A 20,088-nucleotide genomic window follows, 5' to 3' on the forward strand; every position below is an offset into this window, starting at 1 on the left:
ATCCAGTAAGTGCCTGCACCCTGACAGTACTTGAACATGACGTACTTGTAATTCTGACTTCACAAGTGGGAAGTAGGACCTTCTGACTAGTTACATCTAGTCAAGTTAATTTTATTTTTATAGTGCTTTTAACAACAGACATTGTCGCAAAGCAGCTTTACAAAAATATATTAATTACAGATATACATTTTAAACATATGAATTAAATGTATCCTTAATGAGCAAGCCTGAGGCAATGGTGGCAAGGAAAATCTCCCTGAGAGGAGATGAGGAGAAACCTTGAGAGGAACCAGACTCAAAAGGGAATCCATCCTCATTTGGGTGACAACAGATATCATGATTATAAATAACTTGCTTCTATAACTGTGTCGTATATGGTCATAATTACAGTTGCGTAACCAGGAAATTCATGATAGTTTTGAGATGAAGTCTATTTTCTTAACGTTATCAACTGTTTACTGATGGAGACTTGAGTACAAAACTGTTCATGGCAACTACAATCTGAAAGTGGCAATTGTAGTCCTAAGCCATCATAGCAAAACTGTTTGTATTAATTCTCCAAAGCCATTTTTAAATGTATCTTAAGACTGTCCATACAGCCCCGCCTAGCAGTATTGGCACCCCTTAATTTTATTCACAACTTTTGTAATATCTCCAGAAATAAATGGAAATGGACACAATTTGCAATACCAAGATCTTTTAACCCTTTGATGCAAAACATGGGTCAAAAGTGACCCGGCTGAGTTTTTATCTTCTCTATCTTTGCAATAAATTAATTCCATCATTCAGTATTCAAGGTATTCCTCAATTAACTTGTTCTTGATCATCATACATCCTTATTTTATTTTTTCCTTTCTTACTTTTTGAATAAAAACCCTTTTTGTATCACTACCCTTCTAATGCACAACATGGGTCAAAAACGACCTGCATTCATTTTCCAGGTTATTTCATGTATGGCTGAGTGTTTCTATGATATACTTTTGAAATAAATTCATTTTGTCGTTTACTTTTCCAAATATGCAGTAAATATCTTGTTTTGGTTTAGCACAAATCATCGTTTTTATTTTTCCTTTCTTAAGTTATGAACAAGCACAGCTTTTGTAATTCTACATCAAGTTTACACACATGGGTCAGAACGGACCCGCATGCATTTACTCCAGCGTTTGGTGGGAACTGTGAATTGTGCTTGTGTCAGACATTTCACAGCTCAGCACAGCGCCCTTTGCCCATCTAATACATGGAAGTAACGTTTTTCAATTGTTCTAAAATTACCTTAGAAAAAAATTGATTATGTTTAGGTTCCCTTGAGAGTGAGTAGATTACTTGTCAGAAAGTTACAAGTAATTACTATTAGCTACCTAGCTGTTGACATATTCTACTTTAGTTAGCTAATTTTATTGTAGTTGGCTTAGCTAACGACATCGTTAATAAATAAATAACTGGCCCCATTCACTGCTAAAGTAATTACTTGAAACAAATTATTATTATAGTATTAAGACATTTAATTTTAAATCACACTTGGATGACCCATGTGTAGTAATATAAAAAGTATTTTTGTTCATAAAGTAGGCAAGAAAAAATTAAATTAATGATTTGTGGTAAGGCGGCACGGTGGTGTAGTGGTTAGCGCTGTCGCCTCACAGCAAGAAGGTCCGGGTTCGAGCCCCGTGGCCGGCAAGGGCCTTTCTGTGCGGAGTTTGCATGTTCTCCCCGTGTCCGCGTGGGTTTCCTCCGGGTGCTCCGATTTCCCCCACAGTCCAAAGACATGCAGGTTAGGTTAATGGGTGACTCTAAATTGAGCGTAGGTGTGAATGTGAGTGTGAATGGTTGTCTGTGTCTATGTGTCAGCCCTGTGATGACCTGGCGACTTGTCCAGGGTGTACCCCGCCTTTCGCCCGTAGTCAGCTGGGATAGGCTCCAGCTTGCCTGCGACCCTGTAGAAGAGGATAAAGCGGCTAGAGATAATGAGATGAGATGAGATGAGATTTGTGGTAATTAAAAACAAGATATTTAAAGAATACTTGGAATATTCAATCATAAAATAAATTGATTTCAAAAGATAGAGCAAAGAAAAACTCAGTCAGCATGAAATAACCTGGAAAATGAATGCGGGTCATTTTTGACCCATGTTGTGCATTAGAAGGGGTGTGCATGTGTTTTGCATCAAAGGGTTAATTGAAGGTCCAAAGGAACTGAAAAGTTGTTTTCGTTCAAAATAGGCATTTTAATTTCTAAGACAACAAAAAACAGAAATACAGCAGGTGCAGGAATATTGGCACCCCTCCTTAGTATTTGGTTGCACACCCTTTGGCAGCGATGACGGCCTCCAAACATTTCCTGTAGCCATCAGTGAGCTTCTTGCATTTGTCTTGTGGTATTTTCTCCCACTCTTCCTTCGCTATGCGCTCTAGGTCTTGGATATTTGAAGGATTCCTTCTGCCAATGGCAGATTTCAACTCCCCCCAAAGATTCTCAATTGGATTGAGGTCAGGACTCATTGCTGGCCATTTCAAAACAGTCCATTTTTTCTTTTCTAACCATTTTTGTGTGCTTTTAGATGTGTGTTTGGGGTCTTTGTCCTGCTGGAGTACCCAAGATCTTCGCCTCAAACCGAGCTTTCTTACACTGGGCAGGACATTTTGCTCCAAAATCTGTTGATAATCTTCAGATTTCATAATACCTATGACACGGGTAAGGCCTCCAGTCCCAGATGCAGCAAAGCAGCCCCACAGCATTATTGATCCTCCACCATGCTTGACTGTTGGTAGGGTGTTCTTTTCTTTGAATGCTTCATTGCAGCGCCTGTAAACATACTGCCTGTGAGAATTCCCAAAAAGCTCTACTTTTGTCTCATCTGTCCACAGGACATTTTCCCAGAAGGACTGTGGCTTGTCCAGGTTCTCTTTCGCAAACTCCAGATGCTCCTTTTTGTGTCTTTTTTTCAATAATGGGGTCTTCCTTGGCCTCCGCCCATGTAGCCCTGCTGTGTTGAGTGTGCGCCTTATGGTGCTTCTTGAAACAGTTACCCCAGACTGTTCCAGGTGGGCCTGCAGGTCCGTAGATGTTAACTGAGGTGATTCTGCCACCAATCGCACCAACCTTCGACGACTTCTATAATTGATTTTTCTCTTACCCCCACGCCCAGGGAGGTTCTTGACAGTTCCATGCTTCAAATATTTCTTAATAACATTATGCACTGTTGACAAAGGGATACCATGCTCTTTGGAGATGGCTTTATATCCTTTGGAGCTCTTGTGTTTGTCAACAACTGCATTTCTTGTTTCTTTAGACAGCTCTTTTGTCTTCACCATTGTGAAAAAGGGACTGAGTGAAACAGTTGGTTTTTCAAAACACAAATCTCATCATTCATTGGCCATTTCATGTCACATGGGCACAGACAGGTCTTCACAGGTGATTTCCATTTGTAATTTACCATAGGTGAGTCAAATTAGGTTTAGTTAGGTTAGGTTTTAGGACTAACAGCAAAGGGTGCCAATACTAGTGATACAGCAAGATTCACACACACATCACATCACATTATCTCTAGCCGCTTTATCCTTCTACAGGGTCGCAGGCAAGCTGGAGCCTATCCCAGCTGACTACGGGCGAAAGGCGGGGTACACCCTGGACAAGTCGCCAGGTCATCACAGGGCTGACACATAGACACAGACAACCATTCACACTCACATTCACACCTACGGTCAATTTAGAGTCACCAGTTAACCTAACCTGCATGTCTTTGGACTGTGGGAGAAACCGGAGCACCCGGAGGAAACCCACGCGGACACGGGGAGAACATGCAAACTCCGCACAGAAAGGCCCTCGCCGGCCCCGGGGCTCGAACCCAGGACCTTCTTGTACAGCAAGATTTACCTTTTTAATTTTTTTCACTCTAATAATTTATTTTTTTAAATTTTGTTGATACTTTGCTCTTTTATATTAACCACGAGCTATCTGTAGAAAAATTCTGCATCACTACATCACTTTTGTTCAGGAGATGCTTAACTTTAAGTACATAAACTTCAAGGGTGCCAATACTATTAGGCGGCACTGTATGGGGCCACCCTCCACAGGAATGAAGTGATGAACTCCAGCTAGAAGTAGGGCATTAGGATGGATCAGGGGCTGTACATATGAAATACAGCTTGTTAGGTATGCTCATTGTCATTTTATGGTTAAGAAGAGTGTACATTTTACACTGAGTGCAAGCAAGAACTCCAGCAAGACTAACTATGACAACATAGCTAAATGGGAGAGCCAGAAGGTAACACAGACACAGCGGAGCCCTGGGACATAAAGCAGCCAGCCACTCCACTGTCAACAAACCTGAGTGAATGGATGAGGTTGGGGGTGGGGGGTATTGGAGAGACAGCATGCAAACATTCCAGTTTACCAAAACATTATGCCCAAGAGCTCTCCAGAGCTAGTCCTTTATCTACTAAAAATCTATTAACAAAAGGCTTGACGAAACAAATGTTTTCAGTCTAGATTTAAACACTGAGTCTGAGCCCTGAAGGCTACTTGGAAGGCTGTTCCATAACTTTGTAAAAGAAAGCTCTGCCCCCCTGCTGTGGCCTTCACTATATGGGGTACCAACAAATAGTCTGCATCTTTTGATATAAGTAAGCAAATAGTCTGTATCTTTTGATATAAGTAAGCGTGGCGGGTCATAAAAGACTAGAAGTTCACTCAGGTACTGTGGTGCGAAATCATTTAATGCTTTATAAAGCAATAGTAATAATTTACCTCATCTCATTATCTCTAGCTGCTTTATCCTGTTCTACAGGGTCACAGGCAAGCTGGACTACAGGCATAAGGTGGGATACACCCTGGACAAGTCGCCAGGTCATCACAGGGCTGACACATAGACACAAACAACCATTTACACTCACACCTACGGTCAATTTAGAGTCACCAGTTAGCCTAACTTGCATGTCTTTGGGGGAAACCGGAGCACCCGGAGGAAACCCACGCGGACACAGGGAGAACATGTAAACTCCACACAGAAAGGCCCTCGCCGGCCACGGGGCTCGAACCCGGCCCTTCTTGCTGTGAGACGACAGCACTAACCACTACACCACTGTGCCGCCCTGTAATAATTTATAATCAATGCAAAATTTGATTGGGAGCCAGTGCAGTGTGGCTAGGGGTGATATCATATCATCTGGTTCTAATAAGGAATCTCTCTGCTGCATTCTGGACTAACTGGAGCTTGGTTATGCACTTACTAAAACATCCAGACATTAGGGATTACAGAAATCCAATTTAGAGGTAACAAATGCACAGACTAGTTTTTCTGCATTGTGTACTGACATTATACAGGGATGTGATTTTTCCGCGAATTCGCGGAATTCCGCTTTTTTCACCTCAAAATTAAAAAAAATTTTTTTTTCCGATTTTTCGCTCAAAAATCCGCATTCATATCCTATTCGTTCCGACTTTCAGTAATTCCGTCATTGAGATGAAACGAGGTACGTGATTGGCCCATCGCTCTGTAACAACCAATGAACGCGCTTGTTAGATAGCTGTACGTAAGCTCGCTTCAAACAAAGAGTTGAAAGATGGCAGCCTCCGTGATCGAGCGTAAAGATGCACCTGATCATCAGTTTGGTGTGTGTTTTTAAAGTAAATAAACATGGGGAAGAAGAAAAAACAACCCAGCTCATTTCTTTCCCCATAATAAGCCTGTGAGTGGTGATGGTGTCACTGCACGTGCGACGGAGTGACGAAGGTTGCCGTGGCAATGGGGCCTCGCGCCATCTGTTGCTTCCTGGATGCGCATGCGCACGCTATGAAAGCTGTGGCGAAAAGGTTAGCATCGGAGGCTAAACCTTCTGAGGAGAAAAGAAGGGGCGGTTTTTATTTCAGTTTGTTTTAGTTACGTCCGAAGAAACAGCAGTTTAAATCACGGCTCTAGTTTACAAATCAAAATGGTTACTCAGTGAAAACAAAACAAAAGCTAGAGAGAGGGGGAGTGGTGGGAGTTTAACCCGGGAAAGTGAGTCTGTGAGGCGGCAGTGATGCTTGACCCCTCCCGCCTCCTCTCACTTTACCTCAGAGTCTCTGCCAACTTCATCACAGATTATTTCACCTTTTTCACTCGAAGTTAGTTTTAATTTTCGCTCAAAACTTTTCCCACAGCGTGGATGTAAGGTAATTATACACAATTTTGATTTGTTTATTCAATATTAAAATGTTAGTGCAAATAATACATACTTGCCAACTTTTCAAAATTCTCATGAGGGAGAAAAGTGCATGAAAGACATTTTCAATTGACCGAGGGTCTGATGCGCGGTTGAAATGATAAAAACAGTGGATCCCAATTAATTGCAAACACATTTTTTGTGAATGTTGTTTAGTGAAAAAGTGATTTTTATTCTTGCATATGAAAATCCTCAAGTGAGTGAACACTGTACAGTTCTGTATATGAGTCAATTTCACAGAAAACTTATTTTTTTTGTCCAGACGTGTTTTGTTTACATTTTGAGATTTCTAAAACCTTTTTATGGTCTCATATGATAAAACATTATCAGTTCTACCTTGCATTTCAAAATTTGACTACTTTGGTTCATAAATGTGCATTTTGTAGCAAATCTTAGGGTCGAAAATGAGCAAAAATGTCTGTTCCACTGAAAAGAGACTTTTTTTCAGACATGATTCTTAATGTTAGACAAAGGTGGAATTGAAACTTTTTCATGTTCAACGACAAGACTGTGGAAACCACAATGGACATATGATGTCACAAATTGAAAATGCCATTAAGAAAATATATTTTTTCGATGTTTTGTTAATTTTTGTACCTGTCCCAGAGGTTTGTGTCAGTTCTGTTACCGTGATTAATCACATAACAAAAATAAATGCTCCCAAAAGCTATTATTGAAATTATTTGTTGCCAAGGATCTACATATTCTCACCTTTTATATGGATGGCAGAATGAACTGAATCTGAGAATATTTACTTAAAAATTTCAGTTTTGGTAAGTAGTCTATGCATGACTAATTTTTGTGTCAATCCTGTTACCCTGTCTAAACGGGGTGTGCAGTAACTTAATCAAATATTAGAAGTTGCCATACATAAGAAGCAAACCGGGAGACTACCAGGAGCAATAGAGTTTAATAAATAATGGTGGATGAATTCTTATGTTGCATCATGTTTGTTTGAAAAGGCACATTTAGGTATGTTCAACTTCTACAGTAATTGAAAGTATAAATTTTGTTTTTCCTATACAATTTTCTATTTATTCTAATGCAGATGATTTAATTTAGAATGGCATTTTTAGGTTTCATGTTTTGGCTTTTTGTCAGTTAAGAATCATTGAATGTACTATAGGGGCTCAGAGTTGCATGTTGACCATTAAATTGGCTTGAATTTGTTAATCATGACAAGTTTTTTCTTGTGTGTTTGCTTGCCATTTTAGTACAATTTTTAAGTCGGAAAACCCCAGAACCCAGGAGCTTCAGGGGGCTTCGCCCTCCCTTGTCCCCCCACCAGGGCACTGCCCTGGACCAGCTGGGGGCCTGTGGCCCCCAGACCCCTGGCTAAAATTTTCAGATAATTTCACCAGCCCCAAATCACATCCCTGATTATATTTCTTATCTAAGCAATATTTCTGAGATGAAAGAAGGCTCTTAATATTATCTACATGAGCTTCAAATGATAGACTGGAGTCAATAATCACAACAAGGTCTTTTACTGCTACACATGATGAAAAAGAAAGGCCATCCAGTGTTACTATGTAATCAAAAAGCTTAGTTATAGCTGCAAGTGGTCCTAGTCCAAGTACTTTTGTCTTGTCATGATTAAGTAGGAGGAAGTTGATAAGCATCCAGTGTTGCCTTTACACATTCCTACGTTTCATTAAGCTGGTGTCTGGCTTTGCTGAAACATACGTCTGTCATCAGCATAACAGTGAAAGCTAATACCATGCTTACGAATGCTTACCCAGAGGTCATTGTCATCATCACTGCTGAACCCAATCCAGGCTTGAGGGAAAGCCTGTCTGATTGACTTGGCCAGAATTGCAGTAGCAGGGTGGCCAATTCCTTTCTGCACACACGCACACACACATATACTGTATATACACATTCACACCTATGGGCAATTTCGAGTAACCAGTTAACTTAACTTAACTGCATGTCTTTGGACTGTGGGGGAAACCAGAGCACCTGGAGGAAACCCATGCAGACACGGGGAGAACATGCAAACTCCACACAGAAAGGCCCCTGTTGGCCACTGGGCTCAAACCCAGAACCTTCTTGCTGTGAAGTGACAGTGGTAACCACTGCACCACCGTGCCACACACCCAGAGGTAGCATATACAAAGAAAAAAATTGGTGGGCCTAAAACAGAACCTTATGGAACAAACTTTACCTTTGTATGCATAGAGAATTCACCATTTACATTTATAAACTGACAATGATCAGTTATATAAGACACGAGCCAGGAGAGGGCCATTCCTTGAACCCCAACAACATTTTCTTGTATCTCAAAGAATAGAGTGTGATTAATGGTGTCAGAAGCTGCACTACAGTCAAGCAACACAAGCTAGGAGATACAACCCTGATCAGAGGCCAGTAGTAGGTGATTTACTACTTTAACCAGTGTTGTCTTTGTGCTATGATGAGGCCTAAATCCTGACTGATACATTTCAAGAATGTTATTTCGATGTAGGTATGAGCATAACAGCTGTACCACAGCTTTTTCTGGGATCTTGGAGATAAAGGGAAGGTTTAATATTGGCCTAAAGTTAGACAGCTGACAGAGGTCATCATCAGGTTGTTTAATCAAGGGTTTGATAACTGCTAGTTTAAAGGATTTTGGTACATAGCCAGTTCTAAGGGAAGAATTGATGATTTTTAGAAGAGGTTCAATTGCTTCTGATAGTATCTGTTTGAAGAAATGTGTAGGTAAGGTAGCTAGTATACAAAGTGATGATTTTGTTGAGGAAATTAATTAAATTAGTTTGGTCTCTCAAAGGGGAACAAAACATTCTAATTGCTGATCTGATATAGTTATATTGTTATCTACAGGGTTAATTATCAAATCGTCTGGCTTTAAATTAATAGTCTGGCTTTTTTTTTTTTCCTGATATTTTCAGTTTAGCCATTAAAAAAATCATGGTCAATGGTAGTCTTATTCCTAGTTATCTTTGCGACAGTATGAAACAAGAATCTCTGATTATTTTTGTTATCTTCTGTTAGGGTGGAAAGCTACATTGATCTAGCAGCACTAAATGCTTTTTAATTGTTCAGGAGGCTCTCCTTCCATTTTAATTGGAATACAACCCAGTTGAATGGTCTATTTTAATGTGTGATCATTATGCCAAGGTGCTATTTTTTCTTTAAGTGGAGCTACATTCTAGAGTATAGCAGAACGTTACAGACAAGCATGTGAAGGCAGCATAAGCCATTGACTTGCCAGTGATGATGGTAACTTCAATGTTTAGAAGAAAAGTGAACCTTCCTTGCAATGGATTGAATAAAATCAATAACTTGACTGTAACCCTAAAATGGTTGCTCCCACACAATGTAAATGCGGCCATATCTTAGTATACCGTGCTTTATACACCATTTACTTGCAGTATGTCCTATACTTGTATGGGATGATGAGAGAGGATAAATAAGGAAACTGGTTGCCTCCAAGCTCAAAGTTTCGCTGAACATGAGTGTTTCTGCAAAATGTATTTTTGTCTTATTTGTATAAAATCAAGTCAAGTCAGTTTATTTGTATAGCGCTTTTAAAAACAGACATTGTCACAAAGCAGCTTTGCAGAAAAAATAAAGACTTTAAACGTCTGAGTTAATTTTACCCCTAATAAATTAATGTGAAAAAATTTAAATGAAATGAAAAGAAACTAATCAAAAGTACAAGTGTTTTTAATTTACAGTTTTTAATTTACGCACTTCACTGACTTTTTTTTTGTTTCATCAGAGCAGTCCTATTACATTTTCACAGATAAAGTACATATACTGTAATCAAATCTGAACAAAATTTGGCTGAACTTGCTGCCTGATTTTTTTTTCAGAGGTTTATGTGGTCTGTATGTGGTAGGTACAGTGGTGCTTGAAAGTTTGCGAACCCTTTAGAATTTTTTATATTTCTGCATAAATGTGACCTAAAACATCAGATTTTCACACAAGTCCTAAAAGTAGATAAAGAGAACCCAGTTAAACAAATGAGACAAAAATATTATACTTGGTCATTTATTTATTGAGGAAAATGATCAAATATTACATATCTGTGAGTGGCAAAAGTATGTGAACCTCTAGGATTAGCAGTTAATTTGAAGGTGAAATTGGAGTCAGGTGTTTTCAATCAATGGGATGACAATCAGGTGTGAGTGGGCACCCTGTTTTATTTAAAGAACAGGGATCTATCAAAGTCTGATCTTCACAACACGTTTGTGGAAGTGTATCATGGCATGAACAAAGGAGATTTCTGAGGACCTCAGAAAAAGTGTTGTTGATGCTCATCAGGTTGGAAAAGGTTACAAAACCATCTCTAAACAGTTTGGACTCCACCAATCCAGAGTCAAACAGATTGTGCATAAATGGAGGAAATTCAAGATCATTGTTACCCTCCCCAGGAGTGGTCGACCAACAAAGATCACTCCAAGAGCAAGGCGTGTAATAGTCGGCGAGGTCACAAAGGACCCCAGGGTAACTTCTAAGCAACTGAAGGCCTCTCTCACATTGGCTAATGTTAATGTTCATGAGTCCATCATCAGGAGAACACTGAACAACAATGGTGTGCATCACAGGGGTGCAAGGAGAAAGCCACTGCTCTCCAAAAAGAGCATTGTTGCTCGTCTGCAGTTTGCTAAAGATCACGTGGACAAGCCAGAAGGCTATTGGAAAAATTTTTTGTGGACGGATGAGCCCAAAATAGAACATTTTAGTTTAAATGAGAAGTGTTACGTTTGGAGAAAGGAAAACGCTGCATTCCAGCATAAGAACGTTATCCCATCTGTGAAACATGGTGGTGGTAGTATCATGGTTTGGGCCTGTTTTGCTGCATCTGGGCCAGGACGGCTTGCCATCATTGATGGAACAATGAATTCTGAATTATACCAGTGAATTCTAAAGGAAAATGTCAGGACATCTGTCCATGAACTGAATCTCAAGAGAAGGTGGGTCATGCAGGAAGACAACGACCCTAAGCACACAAGTCATTCTACCAAAGAATGGTTAAAGAAGAATGAAGTTAATGTTTTGGAATGGCCAAGTCAAAGTCCTGACCTTAATCCAATCGAAATGTTGTGGAAAGACCTGAAGCGAGCAGTTCATGTGAGGAAACCCACCAACATCCCAGAGTTGAAGCTGTTCTGTATGGAGGAATGTGCTAAAATTCATCCAAGCTGGTGTGCAGGACTGATCAACAGTTACCAGAAATGTTTAGTTGCAGTTATTGTTGCACAAGGGGGTCACATCAGATACTGAAAGCAAAGGTTCACATACTTTTGCCACTTACAGATCTATAATATTAGATCATTTTCCTCAATAAACAAATGACCAAGTATAATATTTTTGTCTCATTTGTTTAACTGGGTTCTCTTTATCTACTTTTAGGACTTGTGTGAAAATCTGATGATGTTTTAGGTCAGATTTATGCAGAAATATAGAAAATTCTAAAGGGTTCACAGACTTTCAAGCACCACTGTCCGTGTGAGAGGGGAATACATCAGTCTATTGCAGAGCAAAATGCACATGTTCTTCTCATTAGGGGAAGTTTATAGTAACCAACCCACCTACTAGCATGTTTTTAGCATATGGAAGGAAGCTCCAGTAGAAACATTTTTATTGCAATTCCCTGTACAGGCAGCAGAGGGCTCTATAATTTACAAATTGCTGCTCTAACCAAGTCATGACAGAACATGCCTGTTTACAAAGATGTTCTGTCATGCCTGTTTGCAAACTGTTTACAAGTAAGTGTGTGTGTGTGTGTGTGTGTGTGTGTGTGTGTGTGTGTGTGTGTGTGTGTGTGTGTGTCAGCTTGTCTGTTTGTTTCCTGGCCACTGGTTTCAGAAGCTTGCCACATTTTATGTGCCTTGAGAAACATAGCAATTCTGGTGAAAACAACGTCATGGGATATCTTAATTACCAGTTTCCTTTCCAGCACAGCACTCAAACATGTTGAGTGTTTGTCAAAATAAGTGTGTCTGTTTTCAAAACCCACTTGAACTCTGCTGAAAGGCTTAAATACATTCTGTGTTGCCGGTGGAGAATTGTTCTTGAGCATCTTGAAAGAGCTGCAATTTCTTTCATGAAAACCAGGGCATCTGCACCAATGCACAACTAGTGGTTGTCTTGTGTGACTGACCTGGGTTTGGTATAGGAAATTGAAATTATCTCATCTCATCTCATCTCATCTCATTATCTGTAGCCGCTTTATCCTGTTCTACAGGGTCGCAGGCAAGCTGGAGCCTATCCCAGCTGACTACGGGCGAAAGGCGGGGTACACCCTGGACAAGTCGCCAGGTCATCACAGGGCTGACACATAGACACAGCCAACCATTCACACTCACATTCACACCTACGGTCAATTTAGAGTCACCAGTTAACCTAACCTGCATGTCTTTGGACTGTGGAGGAAACCGGAGCACCCGGAGGAAACCCACGCGGACACGGGGAGAACATGCAAACTCCGCACAGAAAGGCCCTCGCCGGTCATGGGGCTCGAACCCGGACCTTCTTGCTGTGAGGCGACAGCGCTAACCACTACACCACTGTGCCGCCCGAAAATGAAATTAGTAGTAAGGAAAATAAAATTATGTATTATAGTCTAAAGACATATGTGAAGTTTTCTATATCCATCTATTTTTCCCAATCTCAGGGTTAATGTAGTTTTGTTGTTTAATTAGATTTTGTGAAAATGTAAGATTAGTTTTTAGTGGGTAATATTATACCATGCAGTATATTATGGATTGAGTGCCTTATGTCTAACATATAATTATCTGAATCTGGAAATGTACAATATAGATATTACTTTCAAAAAATAGTATAACGTGATTATGATTTATCAGTGTTCAAAGCAGGGATGAGAGCATTGGCAGACAAGGTAATAAGAGGAATTATCAAAATTTATAGACCAAATATACAGACATGGTCAAAAGCAATTATGAACTAGAACACGGGCACAAAGAGACAAAGTCTTGGTAACAGAAAAGGTGAACACAATCCGGCAACAACACAAAGACAGGGGTGGAGACAGGACTTGAACATAAACAAAGGCACATGGCAGTAAATTAAAGCACATAGAGAAATCAAAACAAAACATACGATCTGTAAAGAAGACTTTTTAGCAATGAGAATGGAAAACTCAGAAGTATACAAAACCAGAAAAGTGTTAATGTAGGTCTGAATAGATTAACAAAGCTAAAACATTGTGCCAATATAATTTAGTCCTGATATACAGAGGAGGAAGAAAGATCCTGGTTCAATTGATGGTGTCTGTGTCCCACAATGAAAGACTTGGTATTATGTGTCCACTAAAACTTGGCATCTTGCAAATAAACTAATGGTCTGTACTTTAAATAGACTCTTGCTCTTGACTGTATTGTGAAAACAGAGATTTGTTTCATTGTTTGTGTGCTTATTTATTCCTTTATTTCTTTAACCTGATTATTCTGGTTCAAGTAGGACAGTCCACTCTTAGATATGTAAAGATGAAAATGTCAAGTCTTTGATGCTCCATGTGGAATTGACCTGATTAGTGATGTGTAGTGGTTAATAGTGATGCCTACTGGTGCTGATTGTAACAGTTTTTAGAAAAGGTTAAAATGCCTGAAACTCAGAACACATGATGTTAATATTCCTGTTTCTCTTTAACAGGGTGATAAGGGAGATGAAGGACAGCCTGGCAGAGATGGAATACAAGGTGTACCAGTAAGCCTTTTTTCTTTCTTTTTTTTTTTAGCTCAAATGTCAGTCACAACACACCTTTCCAGTATGCAGACCCTTTTCATTGATGCATGGGCTAGTGCTTTGCTGACGCACTGCATAGCAACAAAGTCATCTTTGTAGTAGGTTTACCTGATAAACTAAAGAATGTATAGAACCACAATTGTGGTATGTATGTATGTATGTATGTCCAAGCAGTCTCTTTTTTTTCTGCATTCATGGTAATGGTTAGGATTCTTTTCCAGTATACAGCTTCTTGGCAGTGGTTTCATAAAAGTCTGAAGTGGTTTCATAAAAGCCTTTGCCAATGCCTTATCAGCCAGAGACTCCACTTCATCCAAACCTTGGAACAAACTGCAAAATACAACCAAAACTCACACAGTAAATATAAACAACAAATGCCACCATGCCAACGAGTAATGCCTTCCTTTCCAATCTCCCCAATACTTACATGCTGGCTCTTTCCTTAATGGACCTTCAAGGTCTTAGATTGTCAAAACATCCTATAGAGATCTTGCAGTCACGTGACCGGAAAGTACACAACCGCCATCTTGTCGGTCAAAAACACCGCTGAATACTGCTGCACTTGTGTACAGAATGGATCAATTTCAACCGACGGACTACACGGCTCATTTTTCTAATGAACAGATAACTAGATATGTGTCTAAAATAAACGATCTACAGATTTGTGACCCTTATGGCTTACCGGACGGAGTTTTCACGACCGGATTTTGAACTGCCAGCGGAATACCCAGACATGTATAATTACCTCATTAACTTTCCCTCGCTGTTCAGTGGTGAAGCACTGCGTGCTTATAAATCTCTGGACAGTTATCTCTACAGAAATTCAGGATTTGTCAGTGACTCAGATGTGGCATCTTGTAAACAAGAATCCTCATTGGACGGGTAAGTCACTTAAGTATTGAGTATAGCACTGACCAGCCGATTATAGAATAGAATAAGGTAATTCCAGCTGTAATTCCAAATCATCCGTCTTGTTTACATGGATCTGGCGTTGGAGAGGTAGAGGCTTGGCAGTGGAGGTTTGAGTGGCTGTTTTCTGAGCTTAGTCAACAGGCCGGCTCTGCAGCCTCGCTTTTGCTTCCGCTCCCGGCGCCGCCTCCTTCGCTTTGCTTCCGATAACAATCCACGGAGACCCCGCTGGTCTCGCTATCTCGTCCGGAATGTTTTTTTTTTCTCGTCCGGAATGTTGTGCATGCGATGGAAATCGCTACAAACCGTCATTTTCTGCTGGAAACCAATGTCCAGTAAGTCCATACGGTTGTAGTGGATATTGAAGTCCGGTACAGATGAACAACACGCAAAATACACACAAAAAACATAAAAAACGTGCACAGGTAGGGAGAGCTTGTAGCCGCAGCCATTGTAGTAGAATTGTATATAGTAGGGTTTTCCAGAAGAAAAGGTAGAAGTAAAAGCAGAAGTAGAAGTAGAAGGCGGAATATGGCGTTTGACCGACAAGATGGCGTCTGTCACAATCTGGATCGGCTGTGACGTCACATGCAAGTGCTCCATACACATGACAAATAAGCAGTAGACTGACAGGTTTGTGTACCTTTTTTAGCACCACACTCTGGCCAACTTCAAAAGAGAAGACATTGATGATGACTACAGTTGCACAGCTGCATCCAAATGGAAAATATTGTTGTATAAACCTGACAGTTGTACAAAGTCTATCTCTAAAGAGCTCTCTCTATGGTCAATTTGTAGCAGTGTTAGCAGCAAGTGTCTTTAAGCTTTAGTGATCTTGATGTGGCTAGGGTAACATCTGTTATGAATTAGTGTTTGCTTTGTTGACTTCCAAGATTGAGTTTAGCACAGAGTCTCAGTGAAGGCCAGACAGTTTTTAATATTAAAAACCTTTCAGACAGAATCAAGTTGAAACACATTTACAGTCTCACACAGGGCAGCAAACATTCAGCTCAGTTCACTCACACTGAAGTTCACCAGAAAATGAAACATTTACAAGACTGCATTTTGGCTTCATTGTCAGTCTCTCACTTTATGGACTACTGCAGATTTTGTATTAAAGAAGCTTTTCAAAATTTCACGTCTTGAAACAGTTTGTGTGTTTTGTTTACCAGTGTCAGTTATTAACCATAATTAACCATACATTAGTCTAAAATATTTGTTTGTCTTTATAAAACATTAGGACACTTTTTTAAAGGTGAATATGAAATACAGTCATATCGTAGCTGTAATGAACACAAATGAGGTGGATTAGTGTTCTTTTTCTCCCAAAATGCCTCTGGAGGAGAAGCTAAATGTAGATAGAATAAGCACAGATTGTCCAGTCAAAGTGCAGATTACACAGAAGGACAAACAACAGAGCTGAATTATTTATTTATTTATTTAAAAGTGTGACAGGACTTCTATTTACCATGTTTGCTATTCACAAGCAGGAAACACAGCATGAACCCAATCGAGCATTGCAAACATAAAAGATCTTAAAAAAAAGAATAATTATGAATGCAGCTGTCTATCTCTCTTTTATCATGTGTGCGTTTGCGTGTGCATGTGTGTGCGTATAATAATTTGCCCCATGTCATTTCTATTATGCTATTGATGAGACCCTGTAATATAATGCATTGCTCACCCCTAATTTTTGAACAACGCATTTTATCAGGCATACACACTTATTCACTAGTTTCATTATTAATCTATTGATAGATATCAGATTTTAGCCTTCTGTCTGATGTCATGACTAGCCATCACTAGTTTCATGCCTATAAGATGAGACTTTTAGATGAGACAATCCTATTTGTTTTATAGTTACTGATGGCTAATAAAATATGCTTTAGCCCTCTCGTTCTCCTGAGTAGCCATCACTTTTCATGGTCCTACGTAACCCGTAGGGCCAGTCAGCAGCTCCAGACTTAAAACTGGCTTTAGGCAAGTGTCACAGTGAGCATTCTCTGAGATTTTAATCAAAATATTTGGACTCTGCCAGACCTTTATCGTCGGTTTTCGTTGGTCACAGTGGTTGGCCATTTATGAGCATTTATGAGCACAAAGTGTACAGTTCCTCACTTTCTTCACTGTGACATGGCCAAAAGTACAAGAACACCTAACTGTCACCCAAATGTGTTTGTTGAACTTCTCATTCTAGATTTAGTCCCCCTTTTCTGTTATTATAATTTCCACTGTTCTGGGAGGCTTTCCACTAGACGTTGAAGCATGGCTTGGAGATTTGTGTTCATTCAGCCACAAGAGCATTAGTGAGATCAATAACTGATATAGGGCAAGAAGGCCTGATTCACAGTCAGTGTTCCAGTTTAACCTCAAAGATATTCAGTGGGGTGAGGCTTCTCAAGTTCTTTCACACCAACCTTGACAAACCATCTGTTCATGGAGCTCGCTTTATGCACAGTGGCACTGTCATGCTGGAAAAAAAGTACTTTTGTCCACAAAAGTCCACATACTTTTGGTCATATGGTGTATTTCATTGTTTTTTTTTTTCACTATAGTTACTTCATAATATGCTTTAAAACGAATAACTAAATAATGCACCAGGGAATTAAGTGGTTAAAAAAGTATTTAAAATTGCACCGCTGTATACGAGTCGTAGTCATATAAACAACTCCATGTCCTGGTAATTACACTGTATGATAATATTATCGCTATTCCATATGTGGTACTCTTCAGATATAGTGTTTTTCATTTCTCTCATGTAATTTAATTCGTGACCTTAAACTCCCTCTCACTATCACACTTCTACAGATTACTACCTCTCAGTATCATTCCCTGCAGTGATCTTTTTAGTCTCACTATTTGATCCTGTCTCATTTAGAGGAATCCACACATTTCTTTCACCAGAAAACGACTCATTAAGTGAGACGTTATGTGGGAGGCATCACTTCAAAGTGACACATCTGCTCTCATTCCCTTGTTCCTTTTCTCATTTCTGAGGGCTCAGTGAGCAAACAGAACTCTTGACGTTTCCGCCCTACTACTGCATGCCTCTTGATTTGTCATGCTTAATTAACCTGGAGCTGGAAACATTGCTGAGGGCAGAGAGGGCCTGTACAGGGAGTGCAGAATTATTAGGCAAATGAGTATGTTGACCACATTACCCTCTCTATGCATGTTGGCCTACTCCAAGCTGCATAGGCTTGAAAGCCTCCTACCAATTAAGCATACCAGGTGATGTGCATCTCTGTAATGAAAAGGGGTGTGGTCTAATGACATCAACACCCTATATCAGGTGTGCAAAATTATTAGGCAACTTCCTTTCCTTTGGCAAAATGGGTCAGAAGAGGGATTTGACGGACTCAGAAAAGTCAAAAATAGTGACATATATTACAAAGGGATGGAGCACTCTTAAAATTGCCCAGCTTTTGAAGCGTGACCATCGAACAATCAAGCGCTTCATTCAAAATAGTCAACAGGGTCGCAAGAAGCGCGTTGAAAAAAAAAGGCGCAAACTAACTGCCCGTGAACTGAGGAAAGTCAAGCGTGAAGCTGCCAAGATGCCACTCGCCACCAGTTTTGCCATATTTCAGAGCTGCAACATCACTGGAGTGTCAAAAAGCACAAGGTGTGCAATACTCAGGGACACGGCCAAGGTAACAAAGGCTGAAAAACGACCACCACTGAACAAGACACGCAAGATGAAACGTCAAGACTGGGCCAAGAAGTATCACAAGACTGATTTTTCTAAGGTCTTATGGACAGATGAAATGAGAGTGAGTCTTGATGGGCCAGATGGATGGGCTCGTGGCTGGATCAGTAAAGGGCAGAGAGCTCCAGTCCGACTCAGATGCCAGCAAGGTGGAGGTGGGGTACTGGTATGGGCTGGTATCATCAAAGATGAGCTTGTGGGACCTTTTCGGGTTGAGGATGGCGTCAAGCTCAACTCCCAGTCCTATTGTCAGTTTTGGAAGACACCTTCTTCAAGCAGTGGTACAGGAAGAAGTCAGCATCCTTCAAGAAAAACATGATTTTCATGCAGGACAATGCTCCATCACACGCATCCAAGTACTCCACAGCATGGCTGGCCAGAAAGGGTCTAAAGGAAGAAAGATTAATGACGTGGCCTCCTTGTTCACCTGATCTGAACCCCATAGAAAACCTGTGGTCCCTCATCAAATGTGAGATCTACAAGGAGGGGAAACAGTACACATCTCTGAACAGTGTCTGGGAGGCTGTGGTTGCTGCTGCACGCAATGTTGATCGCAAACAGATCAAAACACTGACCAAATCCATGGATGGCAGGCTTTTGAGTGTCCTTGTAAAGAAAGGCGGCTATATTAGTCACTGATTTGTTTGTTTGTTTTTTTGAATGCCAGCAATGTATATTAGTGAATGTTGAGTTGTTATATTGGTTTCCCTGGTGAAAATAAATGAGTGAAATGGGTATATGTTTGTTTTTTGTTAAGTTGCCTAATAATTATGCACAGTTATAGTCACCTGCACACACAGATATCCTCCTAAGATAGCTAAAACTAAGAAAGCCCTACTCCAACTTCCAAAAATACTCAGCTTTGATATTTATGAGTCTTTTGGGTTCATCAAGAACATAGTTGTTTTTCAATAATAAAACTAATCATCAAAAATACAACTTGCCTAATAATTCTGCACTCCCTGTATATCCTATTACATTTTGACACATGCAACTAAAAGGATCATTATGAGGGATCACTATAGACAGCAGGTGCTGAAAATATATAAAGGTTGGGCCTACATTATTTTAGGCATCCTTAAGAATGATATATTTAATTAATTATATAAGGGTTTAAGTATAGTGTGATTCTTAGGTGCAGATGAACAAATTATTACAGGTATTAGACACGTGTACTTAGAAATTATTACTATAAGCATTAGACATGTGCATGTAATTTTATGTACATAATATAAAATAATTAGCTGAGATTAAAACATTATTTGAATTCCTAATTGTGAGTTGGCCCTTTAGATTTCATTTAGTATTTCTTCATCAGGATGCATCATTTTATCAGTTTTCAAAAGTCAATTTGTTCTGCAGTAGTGCTCTAAAACTGTTTACTATAATGTCCAAAAGCGTGTTGAAAGGATGTTCTTACAGGTTTTAGATAAAAGTCTACAGTACCACATGAGTTTATCCACTGAAACATAGGTGTGATTTGGGCAAGAACTGGTTTTGGGAGGTGAAATCTTTAGGGTATTTATGTGAGACCATCCACAAAAGTAG

General features: G+C 39.8%; 1 protein-coding gene across 1 annotated transcript in view; it reads left to right on the forward strand.

Annotated features, from left to right (window-relative positions):
• The window catches only part of si:dkey-225n22.4 (collagen alpha-1(XXI) chain), a 122,419-nt gene that overhangs the window by 59,400 nt on the left and 42,931 nt on the right, over positions 1-20,088 (forward strand). The window contains exon 15 of the mRNA XM_060920849.1: positions 13,830-13,883. Coding sequence (XP_060776832.1) covers positions 13,830-13,883 — 54 coding nt within the window. The remainder of the gene's footprint in view (positions 1-13,829; positions 13,884-20,088) is intronic.

This window comes from Neoarius graeffei, chromosome 5 (genome assembly GCF_027579695.1).
Source record: "Neoarius graeffei isolate fNeoGra1 chromosome 5, fNeoGra1.pri, whole genome shotgun sequence".
NCBI classification, from domain to species: Eukaryota; Metazoa; Chordata; class Actinopteri; order Siluriformes; family Ariidae; genus Neoarius; species Neoarius graeffei.